General features: G+C 44.4%; 2 protein-coding genes across 2 annotated transcripts in view; both read right to left on the bottom strand.

Annotated features, from left to right (window-relative positions):
* The window catches only part of kidins220a (kinase D-interacting substrate 220a), a 38,199-nt gene extending 32,018 nt beyond the window's left edge, over positions 1-6,181 (bottom strand). The window contains 5 exon segments of the mRNA XM_047047528.1: positions 47-145; positions 1,510-1,608; positions 2,433-2,531; positions 2,779-2,929; positions 5,991-6,181. Coding sequence (XP_046903484.1) covers positions 47-145; positions 1,510-1,608; positions 2,433-2,531; positions 2,779-2,910 — 429 coding nt within the window. The 5' untranslated portion in view covers positions 2,911-2,929; positions 5,991-6,181.
* Positions 6,182-6,443: 262 nt separating this feature from the next.
* Positions 6,444-14,777, bottom strand: part of mboat2a (membrane bound O-acyltransferase domain containing 2a) — a 34,622-nt gene continuing 26,288 nt past the window's right edge. Inside the window, exons 6-13 of the mRNA XM_047015119.1 lie at positions 14,715-14,769; positions 12,827-13,007; positions 11,262-11,454; positions 10,844-10,947; positions 10,686-10,750; positions 10,424-10,556; positions 9,552-9,703; positions 6,444-8,692 (exon numbers count right to left, since the gene is read on the bottom strand). Coding sequence (XP_046871075.1) covers positions 8,500-8,692; positions 9,552-9,703; positions 10,424-10,556; positions 10,686-10,750; positions 10,844-10,947; positions 11,262-11,454; positions 12,827-13,007; positions 14,715-14,769 — 1,076 coding nt within the window. The 3' untranslated portion in view covers positions 6,444-8,499. The remainder of the gene's footprint in view (positions 8,693-9,551; positions 9,704-10,423; positions 10,557-10,685; positions 10,751-10,843; positions 10,948-11,261; positions 11,455-12,826; positions 13,008-14,714; positions 14,770-14,777) is intronic.

The following is a 14,777-nucleotide window of genomic DNA, read 5'->3' as shown; positions in this document are numbered from 1 at the left end:
TCTACAGCAGGGTTAGATAAGAGCAGTGCACTCTACCGTACTTTACCTGGCCAGTGATGTTGGGGTTGGCTCCCTTCTCCAGGAGGATCTGGGTCACGGTGACCCGGCCCTTGTAGGCCCCCCACATGAGGGCACTCCAGCCCCCCTGGACAGACACACACACAGGGACACATACTTGAAGTATGAATATGCATACTTACTGTAGGCAGAGCCAGGCCGCCAGGAAGCAAGCAAACTAGTTATCCATACAGACAGGAGAAGGAACAGCTGCACGCACACACAGAGACTCATGGAAAAACAATGCCCACTCATATGCACACAGGGAGGTAGGTGATATTCATACTTTCGTATTTATGGGACTACAGATGTGAATTGGTTTGAAACTATAATCTGGTATGGTAAATTAAATGGTTACATTTATGTTTTAAACAACATGGTCCTTTTTAAATTTAAAATCTATATTTTTTGAATATATACATATATATATATCTTTCCCTAACACCATGGAGTTATATATACTGCATGTCATACTGCCCCGTGTAATCTAATCTAACAGCACAGTAGCCAACCTGTGGCTCTAATCTCATCTGTCATTATAGATAGTACAGACAGACAGGCTGGCACCAGGACAGCTTAGACACACAGTTCTGTCCTTACTGTCTGCCTACCAGTCCGACTAATTGACTGACAGGCCGGCTGGCTGTGTCTTTCCTGCCTTGACTCCTGCCTGAGTCACAGTTTAGGAGTATGAGGTCCTAAATAAGAACATAGGCTAGTATATTAGTCTTTTTCAGACTGCTGGCCTTCATCAAGACAGCTTTTTCCACCGGGAAGAAATGCTGTACTGAGAGTGATTTTAGTCGTCGAGAGGACTCATTCACAGTCTGCATACAGAAGTCAATAATAGGTTTGAATTCCCCTCCTGTATAATTCACATAAAATTCAAACTTTCAACCGTTTGAGAGAGGGATATACTGACGTTTTCCTTTCCAGAGATGTAGAATTAGCCTCACTCATTAGCATTTACTGAAAACAAAGCACTTCATGTTCCTGAGTGGGCTAGCATATAGATTCAAGTTAGAACAAACTAATGGATTCATGCAGTCAGCCATCCAGAGAATGGCAAATGCAATTTCCTAAGTAGAGGAGACATCATATTGAAAGTAATGTGATTTGTGTCTCTTGTGTATCTCACTGGCTAATGCTTGATTCACTACAATCCAGCCTAGACTGAACAGACTGAACATGTGCACTATTCCACACAGAGGGAACATAATATATCGCATCCTGTGGAGACCATCTAGGTCCGATCGACAGTCTCCTATCTTACCTCCTTTCCTCCCTACTCCTCACCCTCTCTTGTCCTTATCCTCTCTCCTTCACTCCCTCCATCACCATCCTTCCATTTCTCCCTTCTCTTCCTCAATCCTCTCAACAGGTACGGTACTTTCACCACTTCCCCCCCTTCTCCACCCTCCTCCTTCTCCCCCCGTCCCAAGCCCCTCTCACCATGTCTCTGTGCTCCAGGTTGGCATGGTTCTCCAGCAGCTCCTTCACCACCTCCACGTGTCCTTCCTTGGCAGCCGAGATCAGAGCCGTCCAACAGTCCTGTAGCACACCAAAATAACACCACCACTTGGTCCGTTACCACGGACACTCCAATCAACGGGAGCGCACGTCGCCGTGGACGACCACCAATCACAGCACTGTCCTGGTAGGCGCTGTACCTACCAGCTGGTCGTACCAGGTGCTCATGGATGCGGGGTAACGGAGGCAAAGAGACGTGTGAGACAGAGAGACTGTACGCTGGTCTGACTGTCTTCTCTCACTACAGGCTAGTGAGAGTCACAGTGGGTGTGTTTGGGAGATGTAATAACAGGTTGACTGTGGGTATGAGGTGAACAGAGTTTCTTTGTGTATGTGTGTGTTTTGATGGATAAAGGTGTGTGTGGGGTGGGGACAGATTGAATACCCTGTATTTACACCAAACTAGTGGCATATGGCCCTCAGAAGGTGATCATTATAGAGATAAGTATCAACCCACAGGGGTGAGTTCAGCAAGCTAGGAGTTCTAAAGCCTATTGGTCAGCATGCCCCCCTCTATACCATGCGTCTACAATGACCCTGTTCTAACCTGCGGTGTTGTGCTTTGTGCATGAAAAAGAGGAGAGCAGACAAGATTTTAAATGTTGAGCTACCTGACCTGAGTAGTCCTGAACCTTGTGGTTGTGATTGGGAAAGTACAAGGTCTGACTCTCAATAGAAAAACAAAGTCTTAGGTTTGGTTTCATTTTGGGATTGTCTTTTGTTTGGTGTGTTGTGGTGTGTGTCTGTGTGTGTGTGTGAGCGTGTGTGTGCATGTGTGTACATGAGAGAGAGAGACAGTGTGTCTGTGTTAGCATGTGTGTGTGTGTGCATGTGTGTATGCTCACCACGTCATCCAGGTTGACATTAGTTCCTCTCCTGATGAGCTCCTTCACTATCTCTATGTTTCCTTGCTCTGAAGCCACCATCAGAGGAGTCTGGCCGTTCTGACAGGAGAACAGAGACTCCATCACCAATCACACCTCGCTCATAAAGCACCATATGCAATATAGAAAGCTGTCCCATGCTGACAATGGTTTAACACAGAGAAAAGTTACCATTCAAACTAGAACTATATGAAGTGATAGTGTACAAAGCCATTGTGTGGTAGTGTAATCTGAATTGGCCTATTGATTTGGTGTACTTGTAATCCCAGAGAAAGGCACAAGGTGCACCATCTCTACAGGGCCTCACCTCGCTGCGACTGTCCACCTCCCGGAACTTGTCCAGGTGGAGCTTGATGGCGGCCAGGTTCTCATCTTCCACGTAGCTGAACAGGCTCTGGATGGCCAGGGTGGTCATCTTCAGAGAGGTTGTGGTGTCCATGATGACGGCAATGGGTCACCTACCCACCATCAGGTACAGAGAGGATACAGGGGTTTTGTTTGGAAGGGGGGGGGGGGGGGGGGGGGGGGGGGGGGGGGGATGAATGAATGAGTAGTCTTAAAAAGACATGTTTTCAGTCTGGTCCATTATGTGGTGCAGGGACAACTTCCCGACCAACGTTCTAATGGTGTTTCACATGTGTTTAGTGTTATTTTCTCTTTGATGAGTTGGGCTTTCAGATAAAAGGTTTTCCCTATCCATCAGATCTGAATCAAGTCATGCATATGGCCCTGTGAGTTAATAAGGACTGAGGCTACGTAAATACAAGCAGAGCAAAGCAGTCACGTAAAGTCGGGCTGGGGGACAAGACACAGAAGCAGACAATAGGCTAGGAAGAAGGCAAATGACTGTCCTCATTTTGGAGCTCTAGACTAGATCTAGTCTAATCTAATCTATGGTAAGAACAAAGATTAGCCTAGCTATATAATTGGTGTTAAGGCTAGGGCAGTGTATATGCTCCCGTAGTCTCATGACATGGCTGAGCCTAGTTAACTATAAATTGGACTTTTATTGGAAGATGCACAGACATAGGCCATCAGACTGAAGATAAGTTTGTCAATGGTTCAGTACATCGTCTTACAGCAGGGGGCAGTATGCTGTCATTTAGACAAAAAAATTAGAGGAATAAGAACATTGAGCTGTCGGGAGATTATGGGATTCTTAGGGCATCGTCAGTGTTGAGTTCAACGGGTCAGTAATCATAAAATGAAGGTTTTGGATCAGCCTAGACATTTTGATTTCCAGAGAGATGGGTTTGGTTTGACATTTTATCCATATGGCAGATGCTTTTATCCAAATCAAAATACAACATTATCTTGCATATAGTGCAGCAGAAGATCAAGGATGAGTGCAAAGTTCTCACAGTGCTTTGGTGGTCTAAAGGACAGGCTTAAGCTTTTAGATCCATCATTTGATCATGCTTCTAAGCTATCACAATAGACACAGGGCTATCTTGGCTAACTCATGATTATGTCTGGCTAGGCATCCAGACAATGCCTTACTCTTTGCAAGACATCATCAAAGATTCATGAATGGTTTGCTCATGTTAGGCCAGTTGCCAGCTACACTGCTCATCATCACTCATCATAATCTGCAAACTCTCCTGGTCCTCAGCCAAATTTGCCATAATATTCTGAACTGCGATTCTTCAATTTATTACAAACCTCTTGCAAGAAAAGTGCATTCCTCTCATGACAGAAGTATTACAACTCAATCAAATCACTGTGTCATATTGAGGCGAGGAATATTTTAAAAGAACGTGACAGCAAGAATGGAGGTCTCTCCAACCGTTTCCTTTAGTTCACAGATTAGGTTTAGCAGAGAGCCAATCAAATCCATCAAAGCCAATCAACACTGACAGAATCAGACAAGGCTAGTTTGCAGAAACATATGCCAGTAAACCTTGACCTCAACATAGACAACTGACATTAACTAAAGCTCTCATTATCTCTATGTGACAAAGAGGCTCTTCTGAAAAATCCCAAATCAGACCAATCACAATGGGCACATAACATGAACCCAGTGACACACCCATGTCTGTGTCCTTACCGGTCTCAACACAACTCACTGGACAAAGACCATTCAGATTACAGTGTCATCAATAAATCAATCGATCAATCAACCAATCAATAATCCTGTCCCCTCTCTGCTCAGCATTGATCTGAAGGACGCCACACTTACACATCAAACCTTTGATACAAAACACACAGTGAGGATGCACACACACCACCAACAAAGAGAACAGCTGAGATGGAGCCAGTGAGTAAAGGAAGCAATAATTCAAGCACAACTAACATAGCAAAACTCTAGCAATCAACATATTCATGTGAAGCTCACCTCCGCAGATGCGATGTCTGAATTGGACTGCACTGAGTGACACTGGCTTGTTTTTCGATTACTGTCGCTCAAATCGTCTGTAGGATCAACAAGCGCTCCTGGGCTACACATCCCCCTGCCTATAATGAATAATGGATGAGGAAGAGGCAGAACAACGCCCCAACCCACTCCCCCAACCCACTCCCCCAACCCCCCCTCCCTCAACACAATAGAGGCACACAACTAGATTACCAGACATAAGCCTTTACGTGTTCAGCTCTTGTTGCTTGACTGTTTTATTATAAGCTCAAGGATGAGGGAGTTGTTGGAATAAGTCTGGGCAGTGTAGGGCTAGGTGACAGGGACCTTTTGTTGGACTGTACAGTGCTAAAAAATTTGTTGATAGGTAGCCCAGCTTTAAAGTACATCTTTGAGAGCACTTTGGTAGTATTTATGCGAATAGACTGCAGGGTGATACCTAAGGGGGGGCTCAGATCCAAGACGGGTCTCTCCACACTGTTGACAGCAACAACGTGAAATTCAATTCGGACTTTTTATTGGGACTTTGCTGGGGGTACATTGGGTTTAGTACTTATCTCTAAAATTAAACAGTCAGCTCGTAAAACATGCGGGTGTGAAACTGCTGAGAACACATTTCCATGGAAAGAGTTGGTCACAACAAGGTGGAGTCTTAATTTCAGTAGCTAGCCTGTACATAAAACAACAGAACAAGCAATGGTGACAGGTCACGTCTGTTTCAATGACACTGACGCAAGCAAATATATACGCAAATCACTAATACTAAGCTCAATACCAAAAACATCAACTTACGTCCTATCCATATTGAATGATTATATCAGACATACATTGACAGCAAGTATTTAAGTGCAAAGCCTGGCCAAGAGTCATAAAACACCTGGTACTGTAGTCCAAATTAATGGGTAACGCGCGTTAGCTCGAGCGACCACAACTTTTTATTTTTCAACAAGACCCCCCAAACTATAGCATTAACAAGTATGTCTAGACAGTTAGGTATGGATTCAACTAAGCATTCGTCAGACATCGCAGCGAAAGTCTAGCTACAGTAGCTAGACTATCTAGACTATCTAGCTACCACTGTAAATTAGCAATTAAGCAAACAAGTAGCAAGCAAAATGTTCTGGGTAGACTAGCTAGCTAGCTACTAGTTTCGCGTTATTGCTTACCTTTTTGGTTTAAACTTTTAGAAGTTAACACAATGGCGTCACAAGTGCCAATGCTGTTTGCATATATGTTTAATAACTGGATTAATAATGTCCACGACATGTGTTAGGTGTCCTCTTCAAGCCATCGTGTACAATGTGTTTTTGCCTGGCAGCTACACTGGCTCGTACTAGCTGTTGATTTGATTGGTTTTCAAACCCCTCCTACCTAAAAAGGCCGTGCGTGCCATGGGATTTGCCCCACACTACAGTATCTACAACAATATATTCAGTCATATCGAATTTATAGAGGTCTTAACAAAGTGAATAGAGAGAGGTGTAATGTTGGACTTTTCAAACTAAGCCCATGATATCTATTTCTCAGTAACACACACAGCTTCTACATGTATCACTGTGTAGACACATTCCCTAAGTGCGTGACAAATGAGGCAACTTCTGTTTTCAAATCTCTCTGTATTAGTGTTTAAAAATAATTCTCTTTATTTAACGACATAAATCAGATTTCAAAGTACTGTTATACAAATCTTTCCATAAGTTTCCTTCTGACACAAAAATAACAGTTTTTCTTCACACAAACATAAAACATATATGCGCCATTTATGATATGGCACTTTGGACATATGGAGCAGTTTGCATTGTTCTGCTGGTTTGGGTGGCCATGCAGTGCAAAAGTTGCCATGTTGGTAAAATGACATTCCTTCCCTTCGTCTGGGCTTACATGCCCTAGCTACAAATACAGTGTACTCTGACACCACACCAACATCTAAGAATCACAGAAATACACACAATTATGGCAGGAGTATGCACATGTTAGGAAGAAAAAGGTAAAAGTTTTCAGTTAGAACAATTGTGTCTGCTACTTTGCTGTTACTCTTCATTAAAAAAAACTTCCCCCAAAATGGTTGATATAGACTGCCATCAGATTCACTGCCTCATCTGCTCCTCTGACTGCCCAAGGTTAGAATAGTGTGCTTTGAAATCCAGAAAAGCCTCCCTAATATCCCTCTTTTGTGTGTGCCAGAATACTGAGGCCAGGAGTAGTTTATTTTCCCTAACAATGGTTTTTGTTACTATAGAGGGTTATAAGGTGATACAGAAGGCGATAGGGTGTTTGGGTCACAGTACACAACAAGACTAGGAACCTGTCTTATCTTACACCACAGGCAGTCCCAAGAGATGGTTACCTACCTAACCCTAACATAACAAACCAACAAACAGAGCAAATTATATACAGCAGGTTTCCCCACAGCCAAATTGTTGGCATAAAAATCTTCATTTTATGTTTCTAGTCTGGCTGATGAATGACTTCACCTTGACAATATGAATGTAAGTCTTTATCATTGACTTTGTTATGAAGCGGTAAGTGACTAATTTTTACATAGATGTTATAACACATACATGTTATAACATACTGTGAGCCACATCCCACATTCATTTACTCATACAGTATGGTTACATATCATATGTTCATCTCATGTCATCATACAACTCAAATTACACAACCAAACTGTACATAGACTTACAGCTGGATGTTATCAACAAACAGTATTTAAATACTGTAAAATCATGTTGTAAACAATTATTTATCACCCTGATCATAGCCTAAATGTAGATTTTTAAACAAGTGTAGCTATTCACGATATTTGATATTGCAGATTATTGATTAATAAAACATTTGAACTAAGAGGAAACCTACTGTTTGTGGAAGAAGAATAAAGACAGAGTATTAACTTCACCTAAAAGCCCTTCAAACAAATACAAAACTAAAACATAAAAAGCAACTGTCCCCATAATTACCCTCCCTTTCGAGAATCAATTGAAAGCAGCAGATATGAAAAACAGATGTGAAATCTCCACCCAAAAATAAGTAAATTGAAACTAATTTTAAAGTAAGTTTAGAGTGTCCTAAGGCCTGTTTGAAATTGGCAACTGACAAAAAATGGTATATTTAATTTGCACACATTTTTGTGTTCCGCCTCATTTAGAGGCTTTCAGACAATGACAAAAACCCTCTACTGTACCTTGATCTACAGTGCCTGTCTGTCTGTATAACCCCAACTATTCCACTGTGGTAATACTGCATCACATTACCTAAAGCTACAAGCCACCCGATGCCCTCCACAACCACCACACCCTGAAATATCTGCACCAGGCCACTAGCCTACTTCTGAGTACAGAGAGGGTTTAAGGCAACTTCAAACATTTAGCATTCTTCTGCATCCTTTCATTTAACAACTCCAGGCTCAATGTAAGTATTATTCCACATATCCTTTTATAGGGCTAAAAAACACCAGTCTAAATGATCCTTTCTCTGTGTCCGAGTGATTGCTGTTGTCCTTGCTACTGGAAACATGTTGTAGACGCCTGCATGTTGAATCTGTTTATTTGGTTCTCTGGGGGTGAAAGAACCCACAGTCACCACACTTGTCTCTGTGTCCGAGGTCTCTGACTGGCTCAGCCTGTGTCAGCCTGTGTCAGTGTCTGTGTGGCACGGTGGGCTGCTGTCCGTGCCTCATGTGCTTTTGTGTTTCTGGTTGCAGTTCTTGTCTGTGGCCGAGTGGTGGTTGTGTTTCCCGCTGTCTGCCTGCTGGCTGTCGCCTTCCAGGCTGTTGGCCTGCTGCTCCTTGGCCCTCAGGTGCCGGGGCTTCACGGGGAGGACCAGCACCAGAAGCAGACAGAGCAGGTGTATGCAGAAGTACCAAGACCTGAGGGGAGAGAAGAACGGACAAGTTTAGTTCACTGAAGGAAGGCTCCGTGGTGAATATAAATGAGGAGCTGTTTGAGGTGGAGAAATGAGATAGTGCCCATCTGATGTCATTCTTTACTGATTATTATGAATGGTCTGGTTCAAAGGAGAAGGTCATCCTGTCATTGACAGCCTCAAATATAGAAGCTAATGCCACAGTCTGGAGATGAAAGGTCACATTTTACGCAATCTAAAATCAATGCCAGTTAATCCCATTTACTATGCATCCAGTCATCACATAACCCTGCTTATTATGGGATTTTAAGCTTTCCCCTCTGGTCGCTACCTTGGAAACAATGTACTGTGTCCCAGAACCTACTGGCCTAGGTCCCACCCCCTAACATTCCACCAGCCGGCCCCCTTCATTCTACCTTCTTTAACGAGCCTGATTAACGAGCAACCCAGACAGGCTGATTTAATAACCACACCCCCATCCCAACGACCCCATAGATCTGCCTTCAGTCCACCGGAGCACCTCCTGCACATGTTTTATCCCTGCTCATGAACGGTCCCTGTCCCCGAGTCGTTAAACTGCCTCGTTAACCGTTTGAGGATGAGGTGAAGGCAGTTGAATAATAAGACAGCTCGTTTTCTCTCCGTTTATGCCATCCTAGTTTTCCATCTTTACGGGCATTGAGTAATCCCTCTGTTATAACGACAGGTGTTTGGACATGGCTCTGCTTCTGCGCCCAGGGCCGTATGCTGTGGTCGTCCACTGGGATCCATTGAGATGCATTCTTTTACGTTCAAGGTCAGTTTTGGAAAGATGGACAGACGTGAGACTTGTTGACCGTTCGTGTGACGTCCGTGCAACTCACTTGTAGAACTTTAGGGACGTCTCCACGGCCAAGAGGACAAAGGGCACCACGGTGTAGCATATGGCCACCTGCGTCCCCGCCCACGTGATGACGTCATAGATGCGCTGGTGTGTTAGGGAGCCCTGGAAGTGGGGTCTAACGTTGTGTCTTATCTGTGGAGAGACAAAGGAAGATGAGGTGAAAAACATCATGCTGTAAAGACGTCCGTTGGATGATGGATTGGGAGTCAAGGGCAGGACAGTAATAATGACCATGAAAATAAAACACAAACTTTAGAGTTTAGAGAGCAATCGTTAGCCATCAGACATCTTAAGTTTGAGGAAGTTGACTGACCCACTTCTCAAGAAAAAAGCAGAAACTACCAATTACTAGAGAAGTAAAGCACTTAAACGCAAGTTTGAAGAAGAGATATCAGGCCTCATTTATACTAAACTAAACTCCATTAGCTAGAGCTTTGGCTTCAACCCATCAGACCTTTTCAGAACACATTCATTTATTATCGTTTCTGTCACAATTATTCTTGGAAGCGAGAGAGAGAGGAAGAGAGAGGAAGAGAGCGAGGAAAAGAAAGAGACTGAGGTAGAGATAGGGGGAAAGACAGGGTGAGCAAGAGAGATAGCGAGGAGAGAGAAAGGGAGATTTGAAGTCCTAATGGCACTAGACAGACCCTTAGGAGAACAGGGTCAGTGCCCAGTGGTCTTGCTGTGTCTCATTACTATCCTCCTTCCCTCTACCACAGCAGGGGAGCTGTGCTCCCTCTCATCCTGAACTCGACTGACAAATTCACCCATTCTCGGCTCTCCTCATTTACTCTAAGTATTCCAGCAGTTTACAGTATGTACTTTAGCTCAAGGTGAGATAGAACAACTCACTGCGCGTGCGGCCATCGTCATGGCAATGCCCGTGAGGAAGGTGAGGTAGTACCCAGGATACACTCCGTGCCATATGGCTGACAGAAGGAAGGTGGCCGCTGTGGGGTTGATGGGACAGCGTTCGTAACACACCCTGAGGAGAGGTCAGTAGGTACCCAGAGTTACCATAACAACCAGATGTTATGGCGGCTACACACTTAACATCCGCACAGCTCTAGCATGGTTCCTCTGCTGTTTGTCCTGGTTGAGTTGATCTGTTTACCTTTTGAGCCAAAGTGCTGTTTGGATATTCCAGTTGTCCAGGAAAGTTTTGAAACTGGTGGCAAACTGGAATTAGAAACGGAGAGATTGTTACTGGTCTTACTGTCAAATAATCAGATTGAAAAGTGTGATGTATTTAAAAATTGTACAATAACTGACTTCAATGTCCATTATTCTGAGGTTTGATATGCGATCCCATCGCGGGACACCCTGTCTGGTGTAGCCATTGAAGCCGAAGCCTGCAGCGTTATTGATGGCATCAGCTGTATGAAAGAGAAAAGACCACTGAGTCGACTGAAAAGAAAGATATCTTCCCTTCATTCTACATATTACCATTCCGTATCATGCTAACATCACCATGCTGTTGGAGTGAGTACAGACTGACTGGTCCTGTAGCTGTCTGAGAATGTGCTAGTTCCTAACACACCCACTAGAGGGCAGTGTAACACAATCTACTGCACAAACTATGTCAACTCTCAAAAAAATAAAGAATATCAAACAATAAAGAGAGGGATTCTGTATTTGCATCGTTTCCACTGGTGTTCATGAGTGGCCAGCCAGGGCCCATTCCACTCACCCAGGGTCCAAACAAAGAAGTACTTGGGCCGCAGGGAGAGCATGGACAGGTAGAGGTAGATGACCTGCTGGTAGAAGGGTGTGGAGGAGATGAAGCTGTCGTCTATGGAGCGCTCCACTGGGACCATCTTGTAGATGGACAGGTAGACGCCCAGAGAGATGACACACGTGCACAGCTTGGAGATCACGTCACTCTGAGGAGGGAGAAGGCCATTCAACGATCAGATCTCAATATGGATCTCAGATCTTATAATTCAATTCAGTTCCACTCTATTCCCTTTATTAATCCTAGGACGAGTAGAAGAACGGTTAATGCACTCAATTGGATTGTACACAATAGCAGCAATGAAACATCTATTCAGGTTTGTATCGACCAGTAACAGACGCAGTGACAACCGAGAACGCAGATACAGCTATTGGGATCAAACGTGATGGAATATTCCGGTAAAACGTCTATTATCTTTGACAGCAGAAGTCCCACTTTCTGTTCTGTTGAGCCGTTAAAGCTAGCATCTCTCACACAGCATGGGGCTGCGGCCCGTACACATCTCTGAGCTCAGACGCTATCTTTAGCCTTGCCTGGATTCCTCTTCTCACAAGCTCCTCACTGGACCCAGCCTGCTGGAGTGAGACATCCATTATTGATGACTTGAGAAGTAAGAGAGTGTGGAAGATGTGTGGATGATACACAAACTTTGCAGCATTGCTCACGACAGCAGAACACCATTCAAAGAAAAATTGGCTGGTAACAAAAAAAAGATGTACTAGCCTGCCATGAACAGAATAATGATAAACATGAAGATACTTCTCAAAGTTCCAAACGATGCAGTCCAACAGATTGTTGTGGGCCTGGCCTTTGATGAATACACACATCCAACAGAGTTGCCCTTCACAGAACTAGTCCATTGAAAGCGCGCAAGCAGGTTGCTATCGTGTTTTATTCAGCATGGGTTCTCTGGTGTCTGGTGTTATTGTGTGAAGGCTACAGGCTAATTGGCATGCAGCAGAAGAGATGCGTCCTCTTCAGTCTAGTCGAAGTAGAGATAAGAGCATCATGGGAGGTGCACCACGAAACACTGAATCATCACTCTGGTGTGTCATTGAAAGCTTTCATTGGTATCTACTGCATTATTTATACAGCAGTGACACGAGTACTGGATCTCCCATCCAGAGGCGTTCCCACAATAATTGGAAACCATTTAGTATTCATTCTCCTCCACCAAGAGAATGTCTTGGTGGAGGAGAATTGCTTTTTCAGGAGCCTTTGGGATGACAAAGTAAAGATGTACAAAAGCATTTATTTATCTGCTCAAGCTCCTGAAGCTCAAGTCGTGGCCACCAGAGGGTGCTCTAACAGAGGCATTGCCGAGGTTGCCACAGTAACTACATATTGCCATCAGAGCAGAGTCTTAACATTTACATTTTTCAAATATAATTACAAAAATGATTGTAACCATTAGACCTGTCAACGGTTCGGGTCATCGAACCTATTCTGTGAGTAACATTGGTCATTAGGTAGTTCCAGGGACAGCAGTAGCATCGCTCCAGTGTATTAGCCAACAGTACCTTAGGAGAGGGGTGGTTGATCTTGTACTTTCCGTTCTCCTTGCCGTTGGCCTCTGTGATGCTGTGGTAGCCCGTGCCCTCCATGAAGGCCATGTAGTCGTTGTAGGAGCAGGTGGGGCCCGCCAGGATCCCCATGAAGTTACAGCTGTAGCTCAGGTACTCCAGCAGACTGGGCATCCTCCTGGCAGCAGGGAAACACCCCCCCATACACACACAGGAGAGGTGGAGAGAGGGGGAGACACAGAGAGAGAGGGAGACACAGAGAGAGAGGGAGACACAGAGAGAGAGAGGGAGACACAGAGAGAGAGGGAGACACAGAGAGAGAGAGGGAGACACAGAGAGAGAGGGAGACACAGAGAGAGAGAGAGAGAGAGAGAGAGAGGGAGACACAGAGAGAGAGGGAGACACAGAGAGAGAGGGAGACACAGAGAGAGGGAGACACAGAGAGAGAGGGAGACACAGAGAGAGAGAGAGGGAGACACAGAGAGAGAGGGAGACACAGAGAGAGAGGGAGACACAGAGAGAAGGAGACACAGAGAGAGAGGGAGACACAGAGAGAGAGGGAGACACAGAGAGAGAGGGAGACACAGAGACAGACAGACAGACAGAGACAAGAGACAGTTAGATAACTAACCCTTGGAATGATTAATGGTCTAAAATCACAATTGGAGACATGCAGTTTAAGATGGTCAAATATGAATCTAATACATGGTTAGATGGGATATCCAGAAGATCATAGATCATGATGCCAAGTGAATAGGGCGGGTGCTTTGAGCTCAAGGGATGTTTTTTTCCTAAATGTTTGTGGCGTCTTAGATTTCTGTCTCCGTGTGAGTCTGGAGAGGGTCGCTTGGCATTCTCTCCGTGCTAGCTGTACTCTGATGGATATGCCCCGCAGCGTGGTCAGGGGAACATGGTCTGATTGCTAATTTCCCACGTCCCGTCACTGCCTGCTGCTGAGTGGCTCACCCACAATGACCAACCCTTCTCTGTTGTCTAGTGCAGGGCTGGATCTCATAAGTGACACTTTAGAAAAAGAAAATGAGGGCAGTGCAGATCAGCCTCTTGCACCAGAAAATAGCTTGATGTTCCTGTCCAGGATGACTTGCATAAATTCAGTCCTGTCTAAAGTCCTGTTTAATGGCATTTCCTTCCGTATTCTTGAAGTTAGCTTCCAGAAATACAGTGCAACCTTCTACAAAACAAACAAGTGAGTTACATGAGCAACACTTAGCTCATTTCAGTGTTGTTTGGCTGAGTGTTTCAATCCCTCTCCTCCCTGCACTCTATTGTGTGATTCGCTGGTTTCTGACAACTTCCTGTCTGCATTAGTCACAAGGTAGAGTGTGGACGTGTGGTTGCCTGGCAACTGCTGGGAGTCCTTCAATAGCGGGGTACATATTCCTTCACAGTGCAACACTGCAGCGTGAGCATACTGGGGCAATATGCAATGGTTGTTGAATAATCAAATCTTATCACACTTATATGAAGACAACCCTGATATCTAATCACACTGATATGAAGACAACACTGATATCTAATCACACTGATATGAAGAATACACCGTTCACTGAGGGACAAAACAATGAAATGGGTTCAAGCTTCTGCCAATGCTCCATCTCTCAGAAAATTCTGTTTCAGCTTTTTGAATAGTACATACATGAAGCAGGATTTTTTTTTATTAGATAAAATAATTCAAGACTCGCTGCCACGGAACATAAGGCCAGCATCAACTTAGATGAGAGGCTTTGTGGGGACTGAGGAGAAAGTATAGTTTGCAGGTTATCCAGGTGCAGGTGTACAGATAGATACATGGCTCCATCATAGTGCAGCATAACAGCTGGTCCTAGGCCAGCTGAGAGAGTAAAAACATACCTGAGTCACATACCTGACAGCTAGGTATCTCTGACTGGAGCTCAGCTGCTCCTCCTTCTTGGCCAGACCTGAGTGG

This window comes from Hypomesus transpacificus, chromosome 3, assembly GCF_021917145.1.
Source record: "Hypomesus transpacificus isolate Combined female chromosome 3, fHypTra1, whole genome shotgun sequence".
In the NCBI taxonomy this organism is placed as follows: Eukaryota; Metazoa; Chordata; class Actinopteri; order Osmeriformes; family Osmeridae; genus Hypomesus; species Hypomesus transpacificus.
This window is presented reverse-complemented; position numbering and strand designations above follow the sequence as displayed.